At 37.3% G+C, this 27,969-nt stretch overlaps 1 protein-coding gene across 2 annotated transcripts in view; it reads right to left on the bottom strand.

Annotated features, from left to right (window-relative positions):
• Nucleotides 1–16,605: 16,605 nt before the first annotated feature.
• Nucleotides 16,606–27,969, bottom strand: part of RGS22 (regulator of G protein signaling 22) — a 174,975-nt gene continuing 163,611 nt past the window's right edge. The window contains exons 24-26 of one of the 2 annotated variants that reach the window (XM_082364231.1): nucleotides 19,649–19,742; nucleotides 19,451–19,531; nucleotides 16,606–18,301 (exon numbers count right to left, since the gene is read on the bottom strand). In XM_082364231.1, coding sequence (XP_082220357.1) covers nucleotides 18,291–18,301; nucleotides 19,451–19,531; nucleotides 19,649–19,742 — 186 coding nt within the window. In that variant the 3' untranslated portion in view covers nucleotides 16,606–18,290. The remainder of the gene's footprint in view (nucleotides 18,302–19,450; nucleotides 19,532–19,648; nucleotides 19,743–27,969) is intronic. The other variant, XM_082364230.1, reaches the window with a different exon arrangement.

Below are 27,969 nucleotides of genomic sequence, written 5' to 3'. Positions count from 1 at the left end.
ATATATATTTATAATTGTTATATCTTCTTCTTGGATTGATCCCTTGATCATTATGTAGTGTCCTTCCTTGTCTCTTGTAACATTCTTTGAAGTCTATTTTATCTGATATGAGTATAGCTACTCCAGCTTTCTTTTGATTTCCATTTGCATGGAATATCTTTTTCCATCCCCTCACTTTCAGTCTGTATGTGTCCCTAGGTCTAAAGTGGGTCTCTTGTAGACAGCATATAGATGGGTCTTGTTTTTGTGTCCATTCAGCCAGTCTATGTCTTTTGGTTGGGGCATTTAATCCATTCACGTTTAAGGTAATTATCGATATGTATGTTCCTATGACCATTTTCTTAATTGTTTTGGGTTTGTTTTTGTAGGTCCTTTTCTTCTCTTGTGTTTCCCACTTAGAGAAGTTCCTTTAGCATTTGTTGTAGAGCTGGTTTGGTGGTGCTGAATTCTCTTAGCTTTTGCTTGTCTGTAAAGCTTTTGATTTCTCCATCAAATCTAAATGAGATCCTTGCCGGGTAGAGTAATCTTGGTTGTAGCTTCTTCCCTTTCATCACTTTAAGTATATGCTGCCACTCCCTTCTGGCTTGCAGAGTTTCTGCTGAGAAATCAGCTGTTAACCTTATGGGAGTTCCCTTGTATGTTATTTGTCGTTTTTCCCTTGCTGCTTTCAATAATTTTTCTTTGTCTTTAATTTTTGCCACTTTGATTACTATGTGTCTTGGCGTGTTTCTCCTTGGGTTTATCCTGTATGGGACTCTCTGTGCTTCCTGGACTTGGACGGCTATTTCCTTTCCCATGTTAGGGAAATTTTCGACTATAATCTCTTCAAATATTTTCTCTGGTCCTTTCTCTCTCTCTTCACCTTCTGGGACCCTTATAATGCGAATGTTGTTGCGTTTAATGTTGTCCCAGAGGTCTCTTAGGCTGTCTTCATTTCTTTTCATTCTTTTTTCTTTAGTCTGTTCCGCAGCAGTGAATTCCACCATTCTGTCTTCCAGGTCACTTATCCGTTCTTCTGCCTCAGTTATTCTGCTATTGATTCCTTCTAGTGTAGTTTTCATTTCAGTTATTGTATTGGTCATCTCTGTTTGTTTGTTCTTTAATTCTTCTAGGTCTTTGTTAATCATTTCTTGCATCTTCTCAATCTTTGCCTCCATTCTTATTCCGAGGTCCTGGATCATCTTCACTATCATTATTCTGAATTCTTTTTCTGGAAGGTTGCCTATCTCCACTTCATTTAGTTGTTTTTCTGGGGGGTTTTCTTGTTCCTTCATCTGGTACATAGCCCTCTGCCTTTTCATCTTGTCTATCTTTCTGTAACTGTGGTTTTTGGTCCACAGGCTGCAGGATTGTAGTTTTTCTTGCTTCTGCTGTCTGCCCTCTGGTGGTTGAGGCTATCTAAGAGGCTTGATGGGAGGCTCTGGTGGTGGGTAGAGCTCCCCGGTTGTCTTATTATTGAATCTTAGGAGTTCTTTATGTACTCTAAATATAAGTCCTTTGGCAGGATTTATAACATGCAAATATATACATATATAATTTGAAAAATTTTTTTCCAGTCCTCAGTTTGTCTTTCATTTTTGTTTGTTTGTTTGACCTGCTTGTTTTTTGGCCCCACTGCAGGGCATGCAGGTCTTAGTTCCCTGACCAGGGATTGAACCCTTGCCCCATGCAGTGGAAGCATGGAATCTTAACCACTGGACCACTAGGGAAGTCCCTGTTTTTGTTTTTGTTTTTTTTAATGGGATCTTATGAAGCACAAAAGTTTTAAAATTTTATAAAGTGCCATTTATCCGTTTTTATTTCTTTTATGGATCTATTATATAGTTGATTTCATATAGGGGATATTTTTGACTAACCCAAGGTCATGAAGATATTTCTCCTGTCTTCTTTCAAGAGTTTCTGTTTTATTGCTTAATACAGGTCTATTATCAATTTCGAGGAAGATTTTGCATATGGTGTGAGATAGTTTCTCACTGAATTGCATTGGCACCTTCATTGAAAATCAACTGATGATAAATATATGGATTTATTTCTGGTTTCTAAATTACATCACATTGATCTGTATGTCTATCCTGATGCCAATATCACACTGCCTTTTTAAAAAATAAATGTATTGATTGATTGATTGATTTTTGGCTGCATTGGGTCTTCGTTGCTGCGTGCGGGCTTTCTCTAGTTGCAGAGAGTGGGGACTACTCTTCATTGTGGTGCGCGGGCTTCTCATTGTGGTGGCCTCTCATTGCAGAGCACAGGTTCTAGGCATGCGGGCTTCAGTATTTGTGGCTTGCGGGCTCTAGGGTGCAGGCTCAGTAGTTGTGGCACACGTGCTTAATTGCTCTGTGGCATGTGGGATCTTCCTGGACCAGGGCTCGAACCCATATCCCCTGCATTGGCAGGCAGATTCTTAACCACTGTGCCACCAGGGAAGTCCTATCACACTGTCTTGATTTCTGTAGCTTTGGAGTACATTTTGAAATTAGAAACTTTAAGTCCTCCAACTTTGTTCTTATCAAATTTAATTTGGAATAGATCCTTTGTATTCACATATAAATTTTAAATCAGCTTGTCAATTTCTACAAAAAAGTCTGGAGAATTTTGTTAGGGATTGTGTTGAATCAATTCAGAGTTTCAGGAAAATTGGCATCTTAGAAATATTGAATGTTCCATTCCATGAAAATATAATGCATCTCCATTTATTTAGACTTTTAATTTTTATTAGCAATGTTTTGCAGTTTTCAATGTACAAGTCTTGCACTTCCTTTGATAAATGGAACATTTAAGTATTTGATTTGTTTTGGTGCTATTGTGAATAGAATGTGTTCATTGTGATCGCTTTTGGTTTCTTTATTGCTAGTATAGGGAAATACAACTGGTTTTGTACATTGATCATGAATTTTGCAACCTTGCTGAACTCATGTATTAGCTATAGTTTTTGTGGATTCCTTAGAATTTTCTACACATAGAATGATGCCATCTACAAATAAAGACAATTTTACTTCTTCCTTTCCAATCTGAATGTATCTTCTTTTTCTTGCCTGATTATACTGGCTAGAATCTCTAGCACAATGATAAAGAGAAGTGGAAAGAGTGGAAACTTTTGTCATGGTTCCAATCATAGGGGGAAAGATTTTAGTCTTTCCCCATTAAGTATAATACTAGCTGTATTTCTTTAGTAGATGTTCTTTATTACTTTGAAGAAGTTCCCTTTTATTCCTAATTTGTTGAGAGTTTTTTAGAATGGATGTAGGATTATCCCAAATGTTTTTTGTCTATTGATCATGTGGTTTTTGTCCTTTATTAGTACAGTAAATGATTTTGGATTTTAAACAAATCTTGTATCCAATTTGTTTTTGAGCTTCTTAGATGTGTAGATTACTGTTTTCTATTAACTGGGGGATTTTTTTGGCCATTATTTCTTTTTTTTTTTCTTTCTTCTTATCCTTTTTTTTTTTTTTTTAATACAGCAGGTCCTTATTAGTCATCAATTTTATACATATCAGTGTATACATGTCAAACCCAATCTCCCAATTCATCACACCCCCGATCCCACCCGCCCACAGCTTTCCCCCCTTGGTGTCCATACGTTTGTTCTCTACATCTGTGTCTCAACTTCTGCCCTGCAAACTGGTTCATCTGTACCATTTTTCTAGGTTCCACATATATGCGTTAACATATGATATTTGTTTTTCTCTTTCTGACTTACTTCACTCTGTATGACAGTCTCTAGATCCATCCATGTCTCAACAAATGACCCAGTTTCATTCCTTTTTAAGGCTGAGTAATATTTCATTGTATATATGTACCACATCTTCTTTATTCATTCATCTGTCGATGGGCATTTAGGTTGCTTCCATGACCTGGCTATTGTAAATAGTGCTGCAATGAATATTGGAGGGCATGTGTCTTTTTGAATTATGGTTTTCTCTGGGTATATGCCCAGTAGTGGGATTGCTGGATCATATGGTAATTCTATTCTTAGTTTTATAAGGAACCTCCATACTGTTCTCTACAGTGGCTGTATCAGTTTACACTCCCACCAACACTGCAAGAGGGTTCCCTTTAATCCACACCCACTCCAGAATTTGTTGTTTGTAGATTTTCTGATGAAGCCCATTCTAACTGGTGTGAGGTGATACCTCATTGTAGTTGTGATTTGCATTTCTCTAATAATTAGTGATGTTGAGCAGCTTTTCATGTGCTTCTTGGCCATCTGTATGTCTTCTTTGGAGAAATGTCTATTTAGGTCTTCTGCCCATTTTTGGATTGGGTTGTTTGTTTTTCTACTATTGAGCTGCATGAGCTGTTCATATATTTTGGAGATTAATCCTTTGTCCGTTGAATTGTTTGCAAATATTTTCTCCCATTCTGAGGGTTATCTTTTCGTCTTGTTTATGGTTTCCTTTGCTGTGCAAAAGCTTTTAAGTTTCATTAGGTCCCATTTGTTTATTTTTGTTTTTATTTCCATTACTCTAGGAGGTGGATCAAAAAATACATTGCTGTGATTTATGTCAAAGAGTGTTCTTCCTACGTTTTCCTCTAAGAGTTTTATAGTGTCCGGTCTTAAATTTAGGTCTTTAATCCATTTTGAGTTTATTTTTGTGTATGGTGTTAGGGAGTGTTCTAATTTCATTCTTTTACATGTAGCTGTCCAGTTTTCCTAGCACCACTTATTGAAAAGACTGTCTTTACTCCATTGTATATCCTTGCCTCCTTTGTCATAGATTAGTTGACCAGAGGTGCGTGGGTTTACCTCTGGGATTTCTATTGTTCCATTGATCTATGTTTCTGTTTTTGTGCAAGTACCATATTGTCTTGATTACTGTAGCTTTATAGTATAGTCTGAAGTCACGGAGTGTGATTCCTCCAGCTCCATTTTTTTCCCTCAAGACTGCTTTGGCTATTCAGGGTCTTTTGTGTCTCCATACAAATTTTAAGATTTTTCGTTGTAGTTCCGTAAAAAATGCCATTGGTAATTTGATAGGGATTGCATTGAATCTGTAGATTGCTTTCGGTAGTATAGTCATTTTCACAATACTGATTCTTCCAATCCAAGAACATGGTATATCTCTCCATCTGTTGGTATCATCTTTAATTTCTTTCATCAGTGTCTTATAGTTTTCTGCATACAGGGGTTTTGTCTCCCGGGTAGGTTTATTCCTAGGTATTTTATTCTTTTTGATGCAGTGGTAAATGGGAGTGTTTTCTTAATTTCTCTTTCAGATTTTTCGTTAGTGTATAGGAATGCAAGAGATTTCTGTGCATTTATTTTGTATCCTGCAACTTTACCAAATTCATTGATTAGCTCTAGTAGTTTTCTGGTGGCATTTTTAGGATTCTCTATGTATAGTATCATGTCATCTGCAAACAGTGACAGTTTTACTTCTTCTTTTCCAATTTGTATTCCTTTTATTTCTTTTTCTTCTCTGATTGCTGTGGCTAGGACTTTCAAAACTATGTTGAATAATAGTGGTAAGAGTGGACATCCTTGTCTTGTTCCTGATCTTAGAGGATATGCTTTCAGTTTTTCACCATTGAGAATGATGTTTGCTGTGGGTTTGTCATATATGGCCTTTATTATGTTGAGGTAGGTTCCCTCTATGCCCACTTTCTGGAGAGTTTTTTTATCATAAATCAGTGTTGAATTTTGTCAAAAGCTTTTTCTGCATCTATTGAGATGATCATATGGTTTTTATTTTTCAATTTGTTAATATGGTGTATCACATTGATTGATTTGCGTATATTGAAGAATCCTTGCATCCCTGGGATAAATCCCACTTGATCATGGTGTATGATCCTATTAATGTGTTGCTGGATTCTGTTTGCTAGTACTTTGTTGAGGATTTTTGCATCTATATTCACCAGTGATATTGGTCTGTAATTTTCTTTTCCTGTAGTATCTTTGTCTGGTTTTGCTATCAGGGTGATGGTGGCCTCATAGAATGAGTTTGAGAGTCTTCCTTCCTGTGCAATATTATGCACGAGTTTGAGAAGCATGGGTGTTAGCTCTTCTGTAAATGTTTGATAGAATTCACCTGTGAAGCCATCTGGTCCTGGACTTTTGTTTGTTGGAAGATGTTTAATCACAGTTTCACTTTCATTACTTGTGACTGGTCTGTTCATATTTTCTATGTCTTCCTGGTTCAGTCTTGGAAGGTTATATCTTTCTAAGAATTTGTCTATTTCTTCCAGGTTGTCCATTTTATTGGCATAGAGTTGCTTGTAGTGGTCTCTTAGGATGCTTTGTATTTCTGCAGTGTCTGTTGTAACTTCTACTTTTTCATTTCTAAGTTTAATTTGAGTCCTCTCCCTCTTTTTCTTGATGAGTCTGGCTAATGGTTTATCAATTTTGTTTGTCTTCTCAAAGAATCAGCTTTTGGTTTATTGGTCTTTGCTATTGTTTTTTTGTTCCTATTTCATTTATTTCTGCTCTGATCTTTATGCTTTCTTTCCTTCTGCTAACTTTGGGCTTTATTGTTCTTCTTTCTCTAGTTCCTTTAGGTGTAAGGTTAGATTGTTTACTTGAGTTTTTTCTTGTTTCTTGAGGTAGGCTTGTATAGCTATACACTTCCCTCTTAGAACTGCTTTTGCTGCATCCCATAGGTTTTGGATCATCGTGTTTTCATTGTCATTTGTCTCTAGGTATTTCTTGATTTCCTCTTCGATTTCTTCAGTGATCTCCTGGTTATTTAGTAACGTATTGTTTATCCTCCATGTGTAAGTGTTTTTTACGTTTTTTTTCCCACTAATTGATTTCTAATCTCAAAGTGTTGTTTGCGGTCCGAAAAGATGCTTGATATGATTCCAATTTTCTTTAATTTACTGGTGCTTGATTTTTAACACAAGATATGATCTATCCTGGAGAATGTTCCGTACGCACTTGAGAAGAAAGTGCAATCGGACAGCAGAGGCAAGAAGAACTACCATCCTGCAGCCTGTGGTACAAACACCACATTCACAGAAAGATAGACAAGATGAAAAGGCAGAGGGCTACATACCAGATGAAGGAACAAGAAAACCCCCCAGAAAAACAACTAAATGAAGTGGAGATAGGCAACCTTCCAGAAAAAGAATTCAGAATAATGATAGTGAAGATGATCCATGACATCGGAAAAACAATGGAGGCAAAGATCGAGAAGATGCAAGAAACGTTTAAAAAAGACCTAGAAGAATTAAAGTACAAACAAACAGAGATGAACAATACAATAACTGAAATGAAAACTACACTAGAAGGCATCAATAGCAGAATAAATCAGGCAGAAGAACGGATAAGTGACCTAGAAGACAGAATGCTGGAATTCACTGCTGCAGAACAGACTAAAGAGAAAAGAATGAAAAGAAATGAAGACAGCCTAAGAGACCTCTGGGACAATGTTAAATGCAACAACATTCACATTATAGGGGTCCCAGTAGGAGAAGAGAGACAGAAAGGACCCGAGAAAATATTTGAAGAGACTATAGTCAAAAACGTTCCTAACATGGGAAAGGAAATAGCCACCCAAGTCCAGGAAGCGCAGAGAGTCCCACACAGGATAAACCCAAGGAGAAACACGCCGAGACACATAGTAATCAAAGTGGCAAAAATTAAAGAAAAAGAAAAATTATTGAAAGCAGCAAGGGAAAAACGACAAATAACATACAAGGGAACTCCCATAAGGTTAACAGCTGATTTCTCAGGAGAAACTCTACAAGCCAGAAGGGAGTGGCAGCATATACTTAAAGTGATGAAAGGGAAGAACCTACAACCAAGATTACTCTACCCGGCAAGGATCTCATTCAGATTCGATGGAGAAATCAAAAGCTTTACAGACAAGCAAAAGCTAAGAGAATTCAGCACCACCAAACCAGCTCTACAACAAATGCTAAAGGAACTTCTCTAAGTGGGAAACACAAGAGAAGAAAAGGACCTACAAAAACAAACCCCCCAAAATTAAGAAAATGGTCATAGGACCATACATATCGATAATTACCTTAAACGTGAGTGGATTAAGTGCTCCAACCAAAAGACAAAGGCTTGCTTAATGGATACAAAAACAAGACCCATATATATGCTGTCTACAAGAGACCCACTTCAGACCTAGGGAAACATACAGACTGAAAGTGAGGGGATGGAAAAAAATATTCCATGCAAATGGAAATCAAAAGAAAACTGGAGTAGCAATTTTCATATCAGATAAAATAGACTTTAAAATAAAGAATGTTACAAGAGACAAGGATGGACACTACATAATGATCAAGGGATTGATCCTAGAAGAAGGTATAACAATTATAAATATATATGCATCCAACATAGGAGCAACTCAATACATAAGGCAACTGTTAACAGCTATAAAAGAGGAAATCGACAGTAAGACAATAATAGTGGGGGACTTTAACACCTCACTTACACCAATGGACAGATCATCCAAAATGAAAATAAACAAGGAAACAGAAGCTTTAAATGACACAATAGACCAGATAGATTTAATTGATATTTATAAGACATTCTATCCAAAAACAACAGATTACACGTTCTTCTCAAGTGTGCACGGAACATTCTCCAGCATAGATCACATCTTGGCTCACAAATCAAGCCTCAGTAAGTTTAAGAAAACTGAAATCATATCAAGCATCTTTTCTGACCACAATGCTATGAGGTTAGAAATGATTTACAAGGGAAAAAACGTAAAAAACACAAACACAGAGAGGCTAAACAATACGTTACTAAATAACCAAGAGATCACTGAAGAAATCAAAGAGGAAATCAAAAAATACCTAGAGACAAATGACAATGAAAACACGACGAACCAAAACCTATGGGATGCAGAAAAAGCAGTTCTAAGAGGGAAGTTTATAGCTGTACAAACCTACCACAAGAAGCAAGGAAAATCTCAAATAAAGAATCTAACCTTACACCTAAAGGAACTAGAGAAGGAAGAAGAAACAAAGCCCAAAGTTAGCAGAAGGAAAGAAATCATAAAGATCAGAGCAGAAATAAATGATATAGGAACAAAAAAACAATAGCAAAGACCAATAAACCAAAAGCTGATTCTTTGAGAAGATAAACAAAATTGATAAACCATTAGCCAGACTCATCAAGGAAAAGAAGGAGAGGACTCAAATTAAACTTAGAAATGAAAAAGTAGAAGTTACAACAGACACTGCAGAAATACAAAGCATCCTAAGAGACCACTACAAGCAACTCTATGCCAATAAAATGGACAACCTGGAAGAAATGGACACATTCTTAGAAAGGTATAACCTTCCAAGACTGAACCAGGAAGACATAGAAAATATGAACAGACCAGTCACAAGTAATGAAAGTGAAACTGTGATTGAACATCTTCCAACAAACAAAAGTCCAGGACCAGATGGCTTCACAGGTGAATTCTATCAAACATTTACAGAAGAGCTAACACCCATGCTTCTCAAACTCGTGCATAATATTGCACAGGAAGGAAGACTCTCAAACTCATTCTATGAGGCCACCATCACCCTGATAGCAAAACCAGACAAAGATACTACAGGAAAAGAAAATTACAGACCAATATCACTGGTGAATATAGATGCAAAAATCCTCAACAAAGTACTAGCAAACAGAATCCAACAACACATTAAAAGGATCATACACCATGATCAAGTGGGATTTATCCCAAGGATGCAAGGATTCTTCAATATATGCAAATCAATCAATGTGATACACCAGATTAACAAATTAAAAAGAAAAACTATATGATCATCTCAATAGATGCAGAAAAAGCTTTTGACAAAATTCAACACTGATTTATGATAAAAAAAACTCTCCAGAAAGCGGGCATAGTGGGAACCTACCTCAACATAATAAAGGCCATATACGAGAAACCCACAGCAAACATCATTCTCAATGGTGAAAAACTGAAAGCATTTCCTCTAAGATCAGGAACAAGACAAGGATGTCCACTCTTACCACTATTATTCAACATAGTTTTGAAAGTCCTAGCCACAGCAATCAGAGAAGAAAAAGAAATAAAAGGAATACAAATTGGAAAAGAAGAAGTAAAACTGTCACTGTTTGCAGATGACATGATACTATACATAGAGAATCCTAAAAATGCCACCAGAAAACTACTAGAGCTAATCAATGAATTTGGTAAAGTTGCAGGATACAAAATAAATGCACAGAAATCTCTTGCATTCCTATACACTAACGAAAAATCTGAAAGAGAAATTAAGAAAACACTCCCATTTACCACTGCATCAAAAAGAATAAAATACCTAGGAATAAACCTACGTAGGGAGACAAAAGACCTGCATGCAGAAAAGTATAAGAAACTGATGAAAGAAATTAAAGATGATACCAACAGATGGAGAGACATACCATGTTCTTGGATTGGAAGAATCAATATTGTGAAAATGACTATACTACCGAAAGCAATCTACAGATTCAATGCAATCCCTATCAAATTACCAATGGCATTTTTTACGGAACGAGAACAAATCATCTTAAAATTTGTATGGAGACACAAAAGACCCCGAATATCCAAAGCAGTCTTGAAGGAAAAAAAACGGAGCTGGAGGAATCAGACTCCCTGACTTCAGAGTATACTACAAAGCTACATTAATCGACAATGTGGTACTGGCACAAAAACAGAAACATAGATCAATGGAATAAGATAGAAAGCCCAGAGATAAACCTACGCAACTATGGTCAACTAATCTATGACAATGGAGCCCAAGATATACAATGGAGAAAAGACAGTCTCTTCAATAAGTGGTGCTGGGAAAACTGGACAGCTACATGTAAAAGAATGAAATTAGAACACTCCCTAACACTATACACAAAAATAAACTAAAAATGGATTAGACCTAAATTTAAGACCAGACACTATAAAACTGTTAGAGGAAAACATAGGAAGACCACTCTTTGACATAAATCACAGCAATGTATTTTTTGATCCACCTCCTAGAGTAATGGAAATAAAAACAAAAATAAACAAATGGGACCTAATGAAACTTGAAAGCTTTTGCACAGCAAAGGAAACCATAAAGAAGACGAAAAGACAACCAGCAGAATGGGAGAAAATATTTGCAAACGAATTATCAGAGAAAGGATTAATCTCCAAAATATATAAACAGCTCATGCAGCTCAATATTAAAGAAACAAATAACCCAATCCAAACATAGGCAGAAGACCTAAATAGACATTTCTCCAAAGAATACGTAGAGATGGCCAAGAAGCACATGAAAAGCTGCTCAACATCACTAATTATTAGAGAAATGCAAATCACAACTACAATGAGATATCACCTCACACCAGTTAGAATGGGCATCATCAGAAAATCTACAAACAACAAATGCTGGAGAGGGTGTGGAGATAAGGGAGCCCTCTTGCACTGTTGGTGGGAATATAAATTGATAGTCACTATGGAGAACAGTATGGAGGTTCCTTAAAAAAGTAAAAATAGAATTACCATATGATCCAGCAATCCCACTACTGGGCATATACCCAGAGAAAACCATAATTCAAAAGGACACATGCACCCCAATGTTCACTGCAGCACTATTTACAATAGCCAGGTCATGGAAGCAACCTAAATGCCCATTGACAGACGAATGGATAAAGAAGTTGTGGTACATATATACAATGAAATATTACTCAGCCATAAAAAGGAACGAAATTGAGTCATTTGTTGAGACGTGGATGGATCTAGAGACTGTCATACAGAGTGTAGTAAGTCAGAAAGAGAAAAACAAATATCGTATATTAACGCATATATGTGGAACCTAGAAAAATGGTACAGATGAACCGGTTTGCAGGGCTGAAGTTGAGACACAGATGTAGAGAATAAACGTATGGACACCAATGGGGGAAAACCACGGTGGGGTGGGGATGGTTGTGTACTGAATTGGGCAATTGGGAATGACATGTATACACTGATGTGTATAAAACTGATGACTAATAAGAACCGGCAGTATAAAAAAACATACAAACAAAAAAACAAATAGTACTAAACTTTCTTTGGGTTATTTGTATGGATATATGTTAATATAAATGTTTCAGACATTACATGAAATTTCTAAAAATGTTATATGTTCTGGTACAATGTTATAAGTCATAATTCTAGTTATTACTTTAAAATGTATATCTCAGAAATAACTAAAAAAAAATAGAAGAAAGTGTAATCTGTTGTTTTTCGATGGAATGTCCTATAAATATCAATTAAATCTATCTGGTCTATTGTGTCTTTTAAAGCTTATGTTTCCTCATTAATTTTCTGTTTGGATGATCTGTCCATTGGTGTAAGTGAGGTGTTCAAATCCCCCACTATTGTCTTACTGTCGATTTCCTCTTTTATAGCTGTTAGCAGATGCCTTATGTATTGAGGTGCTCCTATGTTGGGTGCATATATATTTATAATTGTTATATCTTCTTGGATTGATCCCTTGATCATTATGTAGTATCCTTCTTTGTCTCTTGTAAAATTCTTCATTTTAAAGTCTATTTTATCTGATATGAGTATTGCTACTCCAGCTTTCTTTTGATTTCCATTTGCATGGAATATCTTTTTCCATCCCCTCACTTTCAGTCTGTATGTGTCCCTAGGTCTGAAGTGGGTCTCTTGTAGACAGCATATATATGGGTCTTGCTTTTGTATCCATTCAGCAAGCCTTTGTCTTTTGGTTGGAGCATTTTATCCATTCACGTTTAAGGTAATTATTGATATCTATGTTCCTATGACCTTTTTCTTAATTGTTCTGGGTTTGTTTGTTTTTAGGTGCTTTTCTTCTCTTGTTTTTCCCACTTAGAGAAGTTCCTTTAGCATTTGTTGTAGAGCTGGTTTGGTGGTGCTGAATTCTCTTAGCTTTTGCTTGTCTGTAAAGCTTTTGATTTCTCCATCGAATCTGAATGAGATCCTTGCCGGGTAGAGTAATCTTGGTTGTACGTTCTTCCCTTTCATCACTTTAAGTATATCATGCCACTCCCTTCTGGCTTGTAGAGTTTCTCCTGAGAAATCAGCTGTTAACCTTATGGGAGTTCCCTTGTATGTTTTATAGTAATCTTTTCTTTAAAATTTATTTATTTTTATATTTATTTTTGGCTGTGTTGGATCTTCGTTTCTGTGCGAGGGCTTTCTCCAGTTGCGGCAAGCGGGGGCCACTCTTCATTGCAGTGCGTGGGCCTCTTCTGTATCGCGGCCTCTCTTGTTGCAGAGCACAGGCTCCAGACGCGCAGGCTCAATAGTTGTGGCTCACAGGCCTAGTTGCTCCGCGGCATGTGGGATCCTCCCAGACCAGGGCTCAAACCCATGTCCCCTGCATTAGCAGGCAGATTCTCAACCACTGCACCACCAGGGAAGCCACCCTTGTATGTTATTTATCGTTTTTCCCTTGCTGCTTTCAATAATTTTTCTTTTTCTTTAATTTTTACCAATTTGATTACTATGTGTGGCAGAGTGTTTCTCCTTGGGTTTATCCTGTATGGGACTCGCTGCGCTTCCTGGACTTGGGTGGCTATTTCCTTTCCCATGTTAGGGAAGTTTTAAATTATAATCTCTTCAAATATTTTCTCTGGTCCTTTCTGTCTCTCTTCTCCTTCTGGGACCCCTATAAAGCGAATGTTGTTGCATTTAATGTTGTCCCAGAGGTCTCTTAGGCTGTCTTCATTTCTTTTCATTCTTTTTTCTTTATTCTGTTCCGCAGCAGTGAATTCCACCATTCTCTCTTCCAGGTCAGTTATCCGTTCTTCTGCCTCAGTTATTCTGCTCTTGATTCCTTCTAGTGTAGTTTTCATTTCAGTTATTGTACTGTTCTTCTCTGTTTGTTTGTTCCTTAATTCTTCTAGGTCTTTTTAAAGCATGTCTTTCATCTTCTTGATCTTTGCCTCCATTGTTTTCCTGAGGTCCTGCATCATCTTCACTATCATTATTCTGAATTCTTTTTCTGGAAGGTTGCTTATCTCCACTTCATTTAGTTGTTTTTCTGGGGTTTTATCTTTTTCCTTCATCTGGTACATAGCCCTCTGCCTTTTCATCTTGTCTATCTTTCTGTGAATGTGGTTTTTGTTCCACAGGCTGCAGGATTGTAGTTCTTCTTGCTTCTGCTGTCTGCCCTCTGGTAGATGAGGCTATCTACGAGGCTTGTGCAAGTTTCCTGATGGGAGGGACTGGTGGTGGGTAGAGCTGGCTGTTGCTCTGGTGGGCAGAGCTCAGTAAAACTTTAATCCGCTTGTCTGCTGATGGGTGGGAATGTGTTCCCTCCTTGTTGGTTTGGCCTGAGGCGACCCACCACGAGCCTACCCGGGCTCTTTGGTGGGGCTAATGGTGGACTCTGGGAGGGCTCGTGCCAAGGAGTACTTCCCAGAGCTTCTGCTGCCAGTGTCCTTGTCATCACAGTGAGGCACAGCCACCCCCCGCCTCTGCAGGAGAGGCTCCAACACTAGCAGGTAGGTCTGGATCAGTCTCTCCTGGGGTCACTGCTCCATCCCCTGCCTCCCAATGTGCACACTACTTTGTGTGCGTCCTCCAAGAGTGGAGTCTCTGTTTCCCCCAGTCCTGTCAAAGTCCTGCAATCAGATCCCGCTAGCCTTCAAAGTCTGATTCTCTAGGAATTCCTCCTCCCATTGCTGGACCCCCAGGTTCAGAAGCCTGAGGTGGGGCTCAGAACCTTCACTTCAGTGGGTGGACTTCTGTGGTATAAGTGTTCTCCAGTTTGTAAGTCACCCACCCTGCAGTTATGGGATTTGATTTTATTGTGATTGCACCCCTCCTACCATCTCATTGTGGCTTCTCCTTTGTCTTTGCATGTGGGGTATGTTTTTCGGTGAGTTCCAGTGTCTTCCTGTTGATGATTGTTCAGCAGTTAGTTGTGATTCTGATGTTCTCGCAAGAGGGAGTGAGAGCACGTCCTTCTACTCTGCCATCTTGAACCAATCTCCTCAGTAGGAAAACTTTAAATGGTAATTGATGAATTTCTCAAGGCTCAGTGTAGAATAGCTTGAGAGTTAGAAATCCAAGGGGGCCCTTAGCTTCCATACCCTCCTCCCTGCCCCTCCACCACATTCTTGAATTTTACTTACAGGAGCTCCACCAGGTTCTCATTGTAAAGATCAGAGAAAAATCCCCTCCTGCTTCTGGTACGGGGAAGGATGGAGGAACCATACTGGAATACACCCAGAGTTCTCTGGTCTTCCTAACAAGGCCAGCCCTCAAGGGAAACTATTCTGCCACAGCCTAACAGACTGTGGTTTTTCCATAGCCTAACTGACATGGGAGAAGGGAAATACCCAACTCAGGCTCACTAATGGACTGAGATCCACTCAGGGGACTATAAAACACTTTTTCTCTCACATTCTACTACCACATTAATAGTGCTCCTGTATAATAACAGGGATTACAGATAAAAGAACTGCAAGCCTCAGACCCTATGAAGGAATCTCTAGGAAAACCCAAAACAACAGAGGAGATAAAAAATAAGGACATAGAAGAAATTTCAGCCATTAACACCACAGCTATAGCAAACATTAAATACAGCCTAACTCCTAGCCAGAAAAACATAAAACCTCACACACTAAGTGCCCATATGCCTCAGTTCCTTTTACCTGATGCATCATATGTTACTTTCAACAAAATGTTACAAAGCATGCTAAAAGGCAAAAAAAACACAGTCTGAAGAGACAAAAAGTAAGCATCAGAATCAGACTCAGATATGGCAGAAATTTTGGAATTGTCAGACCAGAAATTTATAATGACTATGATTAATATGCTAACAGATCTAATAAAAAAGTGAACAATATGTAAGAACATCTGAATAATGTAAGCAGAGAGATGGAAATTCAAACAGAAAATCAAAAGGAAATGCTAGTAATTGAAAACACTGAAACAGAAATGAAGAACGCCTTGGATGGGTTCATCAATAGACTAGATACAGCTGTGGGAAGAATCAGTGAGCTTGAAAAGAGGTCAGTAGAAAATTCCAAAACTGAAATGCAAAGAGGAAAAAAGCAATGAAAAAGACAGAATAGAATATCCAAGAACTATGGGACAATTACAAAAGGTGCAACATATATGTAATAGAAATAGCGGAAGAAAAAAAAGAAAGGAACAGAGGAAGTATTTGAAGTAATAATGACAGAATTTTCCAAAATTTATGACAGACATGAAACTACTGATCCAGAAAGCTCAGCGATCACAAGCAGGACATATACTAAAAAATCTACACCTAGACATATCGCATTTGAATTGTGGAAAATCAAATATGAAGAGAAAATCTTGAAAGAAGCCGAGGGATAAGAAAAGAATTGCATTTGCCTTCTCTTCAGAAACCATGCAAGCAAGAAGAGAGTGAAGTATTTGAAGGGTTGAAAGAAAAAAACCCACTAACCTAGAATTCTTTATCTGGTGAAATTATCCTTCAAAAGTAAAGGAGAAATAAAGATGTTCTAAGGCAAACAACAGACCTTCCTTGAAAGAAATTTTAAAAGAAGTTCTTCAGAGAGAAGGAAAATGGTATGTTAGAAACTCAGATCTACACAAAGACGGAAAGACCATTAGAGAAGGAATAAATGAAGGTAAAATAATACCTTTTATTTTTCTTATTCTTTATTGACCTAGGAGAATAAATGAAGGTAAAATAATACCTTTTATTTTTCTTATTCTTTATTGACCTAGGAGAAAACAGTTTGCTCAAAATAATAACAGCAATAATGCATTCAGTGATTATAGCTTATGGATAGGTGAATTCATTGACAGCAATATGATAAGGGACAGGAGGGAGAAACTGGAAAATTCTGTTAAAACGTACTTGTATTACCCATGAAGCAGCAGAGTATCATTTGAAAGTGGATTTTTATTAGCTGTAAATGTATATTGCAAACTCTAGGGCAACCAACAAGAAAATTTTAAAAAGAAGTATTACTGATACGCTAAGAGAGAAAATGGAATCACATAAAATGCTCAGTTAAAATCAAAAGAAGGCAGAAAAGGAATGGAATTAAAAAAAAAAAAAACAAGGGCAATGAATGGCAAAGAGATACAAACTTCTTGGCCAATATGGGGTATAGAGGAGTATGGGAGCAGAGGAAACTACAGGGTTCCAATGCTTTAAAAAAAGTGTCCAAAAAACCACTGCTTTAGAAGAAAAATGATCTTTGAAGTGTGCCTCCTGATGCTTCCCCCCTTTACAATGTCTAACTCTTTAGAGAATTAGGAATGGTAGTTCCTATTTTGAATATACTTTCTGGGATCATAATAAGGTGAAAGTCTAAGGCTTCCAACCTGCTAAGCCAGGTCACAGTCCTTGGAGCTTCTGAGTCCTGAGGCCAACAGATGGTGAAGGTTCATCCTCCCAGATCATTTATTTCAGATTCTCCTTTCCCTCCAGGAAAGAGGATAGGAGGATGTATGTCTGGGTTCTCTCTGCTATAAGTGTAACTCCAGTTAATAAGAGGGCTTTTGCCTTTTAAAGGTCTTCTCTTGCTACCCTAACAGTTTATCTCAAAGAGTGGTCTGTGGAATGCCCGTATCACAAAGACAACTAGGATGTCCATTAAAGAGGGAGATTCCTGGGTTCTGCTCAAGAACTACTGAATCAGACTCTCAGAGAGTGAGCCCAGGAATCGGCATTGCTAGCAAATGTTACGGTGAGTCTTATGCACACTAAAGTCTGAGAACCACTGCTTTAATACACGGTTTCTTTAGAGTGGGATAGGGATAGGGATAAGGTGGGGAAGGCTCTTCCCTCTATGTTTTGGGTCAATTTATTGCTAGGAATATTAGTCCCCTAACCACTTGCCGAATATATCTGCTAACCAAGTACAGCTAACCCTTGAACAACACTGAGGGTAGGGGTACTGAACCCTTCACAAAGTTGAAAATCTGTGTATAACTTATAGTAGGCCCCTGTATCCACAGTTCCTCTGTATGTGCAGTTCTGCATCTGTGGATTCAACCAACCACAGATCTTGTAGTAATGTAATGTTTACTATTGAAAAATATCTGCGTATAAGTGGATCTGTGCAGTTCAAACCTGTGTCGTGCAAGGGTCAACCGTATAGTGAGTGCTCAAGGAATATTTGTTGAAAGACTACTTGAGGAGCAAAACATAGTTCCTTAACGTGGGCGATAAGCAAAACATTTTGATTCTTCTAACCTAGATAGAAGTCATTTTATCCTAAATAAGTTAAAATTTTTTTTATAGTCTTGTATGTCGTGTGTACAGAAGAGACTTCGTTTTCAAACTGTGGAAGTAAAACAAGCTAAACTTTATTTAGATGATAGGCTTGCTCTAAAGCAGACCGTCAAAAACTCACTTGAGCTTCCATGTTAGTTAAATTTGGTTTAAAGAATTCCTGCAAAAAAAAAAAAAAAAGAAGAAGAAGAAATGATTGAAACATAAGCTGCTAGAGAAAATTTAAATCCCAACCAACAAAAACAGAAACGTACACAGAGTTGTAAGAAGGATCAAAAAAGTTAACAAATGTGTCAGCACACCCTAAATGTTGGAGGGACTGTGAGGTTGGTCTAAGGGGTGGGGGAACTGACAGAGGGCACAGTGGGTAGGATAAATCAGAAGAGAAAAGAGATGAGCAGGCTAAGAGCATAAAGGCCTGCTCGTCAAACCCTCCCAAGAACCAGAAAACTAAGGATTTTCAGAAACAAAAATCTAAGCTACAAGACGGAAGATGAGAGAAAAGGGGCTTTTACTGGGTTCTTTAAGTATTCGGTCAATGGGTTACACACATTACATTATACTAGTATACTACTTTGTAAGGGCATTGTTAAACTCTAACGCTAGTATCAAAACTGTATAATCACATCAGTATCTGTATGAGAGAAGGACCCCAGCTTGATTTTCAGTTCTTTATTTTCAGTTCCTTCTTATATTCCCATCTTGGGAAAGTGGAACTTAGAAAAATTCAGCTTGGGAAACCTTGGGATACTGAGCCCACTCTTCCATAAATGTTCTTTGTGGAAGAGAAGACTAGATAAGGAGTAGACAGAAGGAATAAATTATCATTCCCCAGGGGTCTTCCTATTCAGGAGACTGTGCCATTCAGAAGGGAGGCAAGGTGCTCCTAGCCATCAATTTACTACTGGACAGTGTAAGTCTATGTGTGTGTGTTTTATGTGTGCACTGTGCAGGTGTGCATGTGCATTAGTGTGTGAGTCAGAGGGACATGGATGGGACTGATCAATTCAGTCTATGACTTATCTTGTACCTATCAGCAGCAGCGTATACACTTCCATGAGTGCTGTCACTCTGGAAGTATAATGTAGTGTTGGGTATATGTCATAGTCTTTCCTCCTCAGCAGAGGAGAAAAAAACAGAGACAGACGGAACACACACACACTCTGAAATTCTCCTAACTTGGGGGTCAGAGCAGTTGGGAAGGAATCAGTCCTCATCCCTTCCTACCCTCTCCAGATGGCCAGGTGAGAGGTAGAGTTCTAACAATAAGGAAGAAAGAACTGAAGACAGACTATCACATGAAACTCACTGTGGATGTTGTGGGAAGATATGGTCTTTTTCAAAGACATAGCGGAAGCAGCAGACTTGAAATTTGTAAAAGATGGTGTGGCTGCACAAAAATAAGAGAAATAAGGGAAACAGTGAAGTAATCATTAACAAAGTCCGTTAATATTAATCTGTAATAGAAGATAACAAAGCAACCCTGTAAGCAAAAAGCAAAAATTACCTGCAAACAACTTTGTTTCTAGTTCTTCTTGAATTTTAAGAAGAATCCTTTCCTGTTCTAAGGCTTCTATGTACTTTGAGTAGCACCAGGTTGGCTAAAAAAACAATTTTCAAAATTAATTTTGGAAATATTTGCCCCAGGAAATAAACTGAAGGTAAGATAGTATCAGCTCCCTCATTTAAACCGTTTACTCTAGAAGAACACATATAAAGTAACATGCACATTTCAAAAATTTATATGAATTTTCACAAACAGAACTTACTGATTTAAACTTTTAACTGGGTACCAAAAATTATTATGGATCTACATTTATGTAGATATATTTATGATGAAGTAAAGGGATTTTTCTATAGCCTTGACCTAAATTTTTAATAATTTAATTTTTCTTCTATTTTTATTGAGATGTAATTGACATATAGCACTGTTTAAGTTAAAGGTGTACAACAATAATGATTTGACTTACACACATCATGAAATGATCACAAGAGGTTTGGAAAACACCTATCATCTCACATAGACATAACATTAAAGAAATAGAAAAAAGAATTTTTTCCTTATGATGAGAAGTCTTAGGATTTACTCTCTTAACAGCTTTCATTTGTAACATACAGCAGTGTTCATTATTTTTATCATGTTGTACATTACCTACTTAGTACTTATTTATCTTATAACTGAAAATTTGTACTTTAGATTACGTTCATCTAATTCACCCTCCCTCCACTCTCCACCTCTGGTAGCCACAAATCTGATCTCTTTTTCTATGAGTTTGTTTGTTTTGGAAGTATAATTGACCTACAACACCACGCTAGTTCCTGGTGCACAACACAGTGATTCGATATTTCTATACGTTAAAAATGATCACCATGATAAGTCTAGTTGTCATCTGTCACAATAAAGATATTACATAATTATTGACTATATTCCCACACTATACATTTCATACCTCTGACTCATTTATTTTGTAACTGAAAGTTTGTACCTCTCACTACCACTTACGTATTTCTCTCCTCCTACCAATACCCTCCCCTCTGGCACCTGTTTGTTATCTGTGTCTAAGACTCGGTTTCTGTTTGGTTCCGTTTGTTCATTTGTCTATCTCTGACTTATTTCACTTAGCATAATACCCTATAGGTCCATCATGTTATCACAAATGGCAGGATTTCATTCTTTTTTATGGCTGAGTAATATTCCGGTGTGTGTGTGTGTGTGTGTGTGTGTGTATGTGTGTGTGTGTGTGTGTACCACTTCTTCTTTATCCATTCATATATTGATTGGCACTTAGGTTGCTTCCATATCTTGGCTACTGTAAATAGTCTTGCAATGAACATAGGGGTGAATGTATCTTTTAGAATCAGTGTTTTTGTTTTCTTCACAAATACTCAGTAGTGGAACTGCTGGATCTTATGGTACTTCTAGTTTTAAGTTTTTGAGGACTCTCTGTACTGTCTTCCATAGTGGTTACACCAATTTACATTCCCACCAACAGTGTACAAGTGTTACATTTTCTCCACATCCTTGCCAAAACTTGTTATTTGTTGTTTCTTGTTTTGTTTTATTTTTATTTACTTATTTTTTAACATCTTTATTGGAGTATAATTGCTTTACAATGGTGTGTTAGTTTCTGCTGTATAACAAAGTGAATCAGCTAGATGTATACATATATCCCCATATCTCCTCCCACTTGCGTCTCCCTCCCACCCTCCCTATCCCACCCCTCTAGGGGGACACAAAGCACCTAGCTAATATCCCTGTGCTATGCAGCTGCTTCCCACTAGCTAACTATTTTACATTTGGTAGTGTATATATGTACATGCCACTCTCTCACTTCGTCCCAGCTTACCCTTCCCCCTCTCCATGTCCTCAAGTCCATTCTCTATTTCTGCGTCTTTATTCCTGTCCTGACCCTAGGTTCTTCAGAACCATTTTTTTCCTTTTCTTTTTTTTTTAGAATCCATATATATTTGTTAACATATGGTATTTGTATTTCTCATTCTGACTTACTTCCCTCTGTATGACAGTCTCTCGGTCCATCCAACTCACTGCAAATAACTCAATTTCGTTTCTTTTTATGGCTGAGCAATATTCCATTGTATATATGTGCCACATCTTCTTTATCCATTTATTTGTCGATGGACACTTAGGTTGCTTCCATGTCCTGGCTATTGTAAATAGTGCTGCAATGAACATTGTGGTACATGACTCTTTTTGAATTATGGTTTTCTCAGGGTATATGCCCAGTAGTGGGACTGCTGCGTTGTATGGTAGTTCTATTTTTAGTTTTTTAAGGAACCTCCATACTGTTCTCCATAGTGGCTGTATCAATTTACATTCCCACCAACAGTGCAAGAGGGTTCCCTATTCTCCACACCTTCTCCAGCATTTATTGTTTGTAGATTTTTTGATAATGGCCATTCTGCCTGATGTGAGGTGATATCTCATTGTAGTTCTGATTTGCATTTCTCTAATGATTAGTGATGTTGACCATCCTGTCATGTGTTTGTTGGCAATCTGTATATCTTCTTTGGAGAAATGTTGATTTAGGCCTTCTGCCCAGTTTTGGATTGGGTTGGTTTTTTTTTTTTGATATTGAGCTGCGTGAGCTGCTTGTATATTTTGGAGATTAATTCTTTGTCAGTTGCTTGGTTTGCAAATGTTTCCTCCCATTCTGAGGGTTGTCTTTTCATCTTGTTCATGGTTTCCTTTGCTGTGCAAAAGCTTTTAAGTTTCATTAGGTCCCACTTGTTTATTTTTGGTTTTATTTCCATTTCTCTAGGAGGTGGGTCAAAAAGGATCTTGGTGTGATTTATATCATAGAGTGTTCTGCCTATGTTTTCCTCTAAGAGTTTTATAGTGTCTGGCCCTACATTTAGGTCTTCAATCCATTTTGAGTTTATTTTTGTGTATGGTGTTAGGGAGTGTTCTAATATTCTTTTACACTTAGGTGTCCAGTGTTCCCAGTACCACTTATTGAAGAAGCTGTCTTTTCTCCATTGTATATTCTTGCTTCCTTCATCAAAGATAAGGTGACCATATGTGCTTGGGTTTATCTCTGGGCTTTCCATCCTGTTCCATTGATCTATATTTCTGTTTTAGTGCCAGTACCATACTGTCTTGATTACTGTAGCTTTGTAGTAAAGTCTGAAGTCAAGGAGCCTGATTTCTCCAGCTCCGTTTTTCTTTCTCAAAATTGCTTTGGCTATTCGGGGACTTTTGTGTTTCCATACAAATTGTGAACTTTTTTGTTCTAGTTCTGTGAAAAATGCCATTGGTAGTTTGATAAGGATTGCATTGAATCTGTAGATTGTTTGGGTAGTATAGTCATCTTCACAATGTTGGTTCTTCCAATCCAAGAACATGGTATATCTCTCCATCTGTTTCTATCATCTTTAATTTCTTTCCTCAATGTCTTATAGTTTTCTGCATACAGGTCTTTGTCTCCTTACATAGGATTACTCCTAGGTATTTTATTCTTTTTGTTGCAATGGTAAATGGGAGTGTTTACTTAATTTCTCTTTCAGATTTTTCATCATTAGTGTATAGGAATTCAAGAGATTTCTTTTTTTTTTTTTTTTTTTTTTTACAAATATGATTTTTAGAAATTTCATGTAATGTCTGAAACATTTATATTAACATATTTCCATACAAATAACCCAATGAAAGTTTAGTATTAGTTGTTTTGTTTGTTTTTTTATACTGCAGGTTCTTATTAGGCATCAGTTTTATACACATCAGTGTATACATGTCAATCCCAATCGCCCAATTCAGCACACCACCATCCCCACCCCACCGCAGTTTTCCCCCCTTGGTGTCCATATGTCCATTCTCTACATCTGTGTCTCAACTTCTGCCCTGCAAACTGGCTCTTCTGTACCATTTTTCTAGGTTCCGCATACAGGCATTAATATACGATATTTGTTTTTCTCTTTCTGACTTACTTCACTCTGTATGACAGTCTCTAGATCCATCCACGTCTCAACAAATGACTCAATTTCGTTCCTTTTTATGGCTGAGTAATATTCCATTGTATATATGTACCACATCTTCTTTATCCATTCGTCTGTTGATGGGCATTTAGGTTGCTTCCATGACCTGGCTATTGTAAATAGTGCTGCAATGAACATTCGGGTGCATGTGTCTTTTGGAATTACGGTTTTCTCTGGGTATATGCCCAGTAGTGGGATTGCTGGGTCATATGGTAATTCTATTTTTAGTTTTTTAAGGAACCTCCATATTGTTCTCCATAGTGGCTGTATCAATTTACATTCCCACCAACAGTGCAAGAGGGTTCCCTTTTCACCACACCCTCTCCAGCATTTGTTGTTTGTAGATTTTCTGATGATGCCCATTCTAACAGGAGTGAGGTGATACCTCATTGTAGTTTTGATTTGCATTTCTCTAATAATTAGTGATGTTGAGCATCTTTTCATGTGCTTCGTGGCCGTCTGTATATCTTCTTTGGAGAAATGTCTATTTAGGTCTTCTGCCCATTTTTGGATTGGGGTGTTTGTTTCTTTGATATTGAGCTGAATGAGCTGTTTATATATTTTGGAGATTAATCCTTTGTCCGTTGATTCATTTGCAAATATTTTCTCCCATTCTGAGGGTTGTCTTTTCGTCTTGTTTATGGTTTCCTTTGCTGTGCAAAAGCTTTGAAGTTTCATTAGGTCCCACTTGTTTATTTTTGTTTTTATTTCCATTACTCTAGGAGGTGGATCAAAAAAGATCTTGCTGTGATTGATGTCAAAGAGTGTTCTTCCTACGTTTTCCTCTAAGAGTTTTATAGTGTCCAGTCTTATATTTAGGTCTCTAATCCATTTTGAGTTTATTTTTGTGTATGGTGTTAGGGAGTATTCTAATTTCATTCTTTTACATGTAGCTGTCCAGTTTTCCCAGCACCACTTATTGAAGAGACTGTCTTTTCTCCATTGTATATCTTTGCCTCCTTTGTCATAGATTAGTTGACCATAGGTGCATGGGTTAATCTCTGGGCTTTCTATCTTGTTCCATTGATCTATGTTTCTGTTTTTGTGCCAGTACCATATTGTCTTGATTACTGTAGCTTTGTAGTATAGTCTGAAGTCAGGGAGTCTGATTCCTCCAGCTCCATTTTTTTGCCTCAAGACTGCTTTGCCTATTCGGGGTCTTTTGTGTCTCCATACAAATTTTAAGATGATTTGTTCTAGCTCCGTAAAAAATGCCATTGGTAATTTGATAGGGATTGCATTGAATCTGTAGATTGCTTTGGGTAGTATACTCATTTTCACAATGTTGATTCTTCCAATCCAAGAACATGGTATATCTCTCCATCTGTTGGTATCATCTTTAATTTCTTTCATCAGTGTCTTATAGTTTTCTGCATACAGGTCTTTTGTCTCGCTAGGTAGGTTTATTCCTAGGTATTTTATTCTTTTTGTTGCAATGGTAAATGGGAGTGTTTCCATAATTTCTCTTTCAGATTTTTCATCATTAGTGTATAGGAATGCAAGAGATTTCTGTGCATTAATTTTGTATCCTGCAACTTTACCATATTCATTAATTAGCTCTAGCAGTTTTCTGGTGGCAGTTTTAGGATTCTCTATGTATAGTATCATGTCATCCGCAAACAGTGACAGTTTTACTTCTTCTTTTCCAATTTGTATTCCTTTTATTTCTTTTTCTTCTCTGATTGCCGTGGCTAGGACTTCCAGAACTATGTTGAATATTAGTGGTGAGAGTGGACATCCTTGTCTCGTTCCTGATCTTAGAGGAAATGCTTTCAGTTTTTCACCATTGAGAATGATGTTTGCTGTGGGTTTGTCATATATGGCCTTTATTATGTTGAGGTAGGTTCCCTCTATGCCCACTTTCTGGAGAGTTTTTATCAGAAATGGGTGTTGAATTTTGTCAAAAGCTTTTTCTGCATCTATTGAGATGATCATATGGTTTTTATTCTTCAATTTGTTAATATGGTGTATCACATTGATTGATTTGCGTATATTGAAGAATCCTTGCATCCCTGGGATAAATCCCACTTGATCGTGGTGTATGATCCTTTTAATGTGTTGTTGGATTCTGTTTGCTAGTATTTTGTTGAGGATTTTTGCATCTATATTCATCAGTGATATTGGTCTGTAATTTTCTTTTTTTGTAGTGTCTTTGTCTGGTTTTGGTATCAGGGTGATGGTGGCCTCATAGAATGAGTTTGGGAGTGTTCCTTCCTCTGCAATTTTTTGGAAGAGTTTGAGAAGGATGGGTGTTAGCTCTTCTCTAAATGTTTGATAGAATTCACCTGTGAAGCCATCTGGTCCTGGACTTTTGTTTGTTGGAAGATTTTTAATCACAGTTTCAATTTCATTACTTGTGATTGGTCTGTTCATATTTTCTATTTCTTCCTGGTTCAGTCTTGGAAGGTTATACCTTTCTAAGAATTTGTCCATTTCTTCCAGGTTGTCCATTTTATTGGCATAAAGTTGCTTGTAGTAGTCTCTTAGGATGCTTTGTATTTCTGCAGTGTCTGTTGTAACTTCTCCTTTTTCATTTCTGATTTTATTGATTTGAGTCCTCTCCCTCTTTTTCTTGATGAGTCTGGCTAATGGCTTATCAATTTTGTTTATCTTCTCAAAGAACCAACTTTTAGTTTTATTGATCTTTGCTATTGTTTTCTTTGTTTCTATTTCATTTATTTCTGCTCTGATCTTTATGATTTCTTTCCTTCTGCTAACTTTGGGTTTTGTTTGTTCTTCTTTCTCTAGTTTCTTTAGGTGTAAGGTTAGATTGTTTACTTGAGCTTTTTCTTGTTTCTTGAGGTAGGCTTGTATAGCTATAAACTTCCCTCTTAGAACTGCTTTTGCTGCATCCCATAGGTTTTGGGTCGTCGTGTTTTCATTGTCATTTGTCTCTAGGTATTTTTTGATTTCCTCTTTGATTTCTTCAGTGATCTCTTGGTTATTTAGTAACGTATTGTTTAGCCTCCATGTGTTTGTCCTTTTTACGTTTTTTTCCCTGTAATTCATTTCTAATCTCATAGCGTTGTGGTCAGAAAAGATGCTTGATATGATTTCAATTTTCTTAAATTTACTGAGGCTTGATTTGTGACCCAAGATGTGATCTATCTTGGAGAATGTTCCGTGCGCCCTTGAGAAGAACGTGTAATCTGCTGTTTTTGGATGGAATGTCCGATATATATCAATTAAATCTATCTGGTCTATTGTGTCATTTAAAGCTTCTGTTTCCTTATTTATTTTCATTTTGGATGATCTGTCCATTGGTGTAAGTGAGGTGTTAAAGTCCCCCACTATTATTGTGTTACTGTCGATTTCCTCTTTTATAGCTGTTAGCAGTTGCCTTATGTATTGAGGTGCTCCTATGTTGGGTGCATATATATTTATAATTGTTATATCTTCTTCTTGGATTGATCCCTGGATCATTATGTAGTGTCCTTCCTTGTCTCTTGTAACATTCTTTATTTTAAAGTCTATTTTATCTGATATGAGTATAGCTACTCCAGCTTTCTTTTGATTTCCATTTGCATGGAATATCTTTTTCCATCCCCTCACTTTCAGTCTGTATGTGTCCCTAGGTCTAAAGTGGGTCTCTTGTAGACAGCATATAGATGGGTCTTGTTTTTGTATCCATTCAGCCAGTCTATATCTTTTGGTTGGGGCATTTAATCCTTTCACGTTTAAGGTAATAATCGATATGTATGTTCCTATGACCATTTTCTTAATTGTTTTGGGTTTGTTTTTGTAGGTCCTTTTCTTCTCTTGTGTTTCCATCTTAGAGAAGTTCCTTTAGCATTTGTTGTAGAGCTGGTTTGGTGGTGCTGAATTCTCTTAGCTTTTGCTTGTCTGTAAAGCTTTTGATTTCTCCATCAAATCTAAATGAGATCCTTGCCGGGTAGAGTAATCTTGGTTGTAGCTTCTTCCCTTTCATCACTTTAAGTATGTCATGCCACTCCCTTCTGGCTTGCAGAGTTTCTGCTGAGAAATCAGCTGTTAACCTTATGGGAGTTCCCTTGTATGTTATTTGTCGTTTTTCCCTTGCTGCTTTCAATAATTTTTCTTTGTCTTTAATTTTTGCCACTTTGATTACTATGTGTCTCGGCGTGTTTCTCCTTGGGTTTATCCTGTATGGGACTCTCTGCGCTTCCTGGACTTGGGTGGCTATTTCCTTTCCCATGTTAGGGAAGTTTTCGACTATAATCTCTTCAAATATTTTCTCTGCTCCTTTCTCTCTCTCTTCTCCTTCTGGGACCCCTATAATGCGAATGTTGTTGCGTTTAATGTTGTCCCAGAGGTCTCTTAGGCTGTCTTCATTTCTTTTCATTCTTTTTTCTTTAGTCT

The sequence above is a fragment of the Balaenoptera borealis genome, assembly GCF_965194805.1.
Source record: "Balaenoptera borealis genome assembly, chromosome: 17".
In the NCBI taxonomy this organism is placed as follows: domain Eukaryota; kingdom Metazoa; phylum Chordata; class Mammalia; order Artiodactyla; family Balaenopteridae; genus Balaenoptera; species Balaenoptera borealis.
The sequence above is the reverse complement of the archived record's forward strand: the minus strand, read 5'-3'. Positions and strand labels throughout refer to the sequence as shown.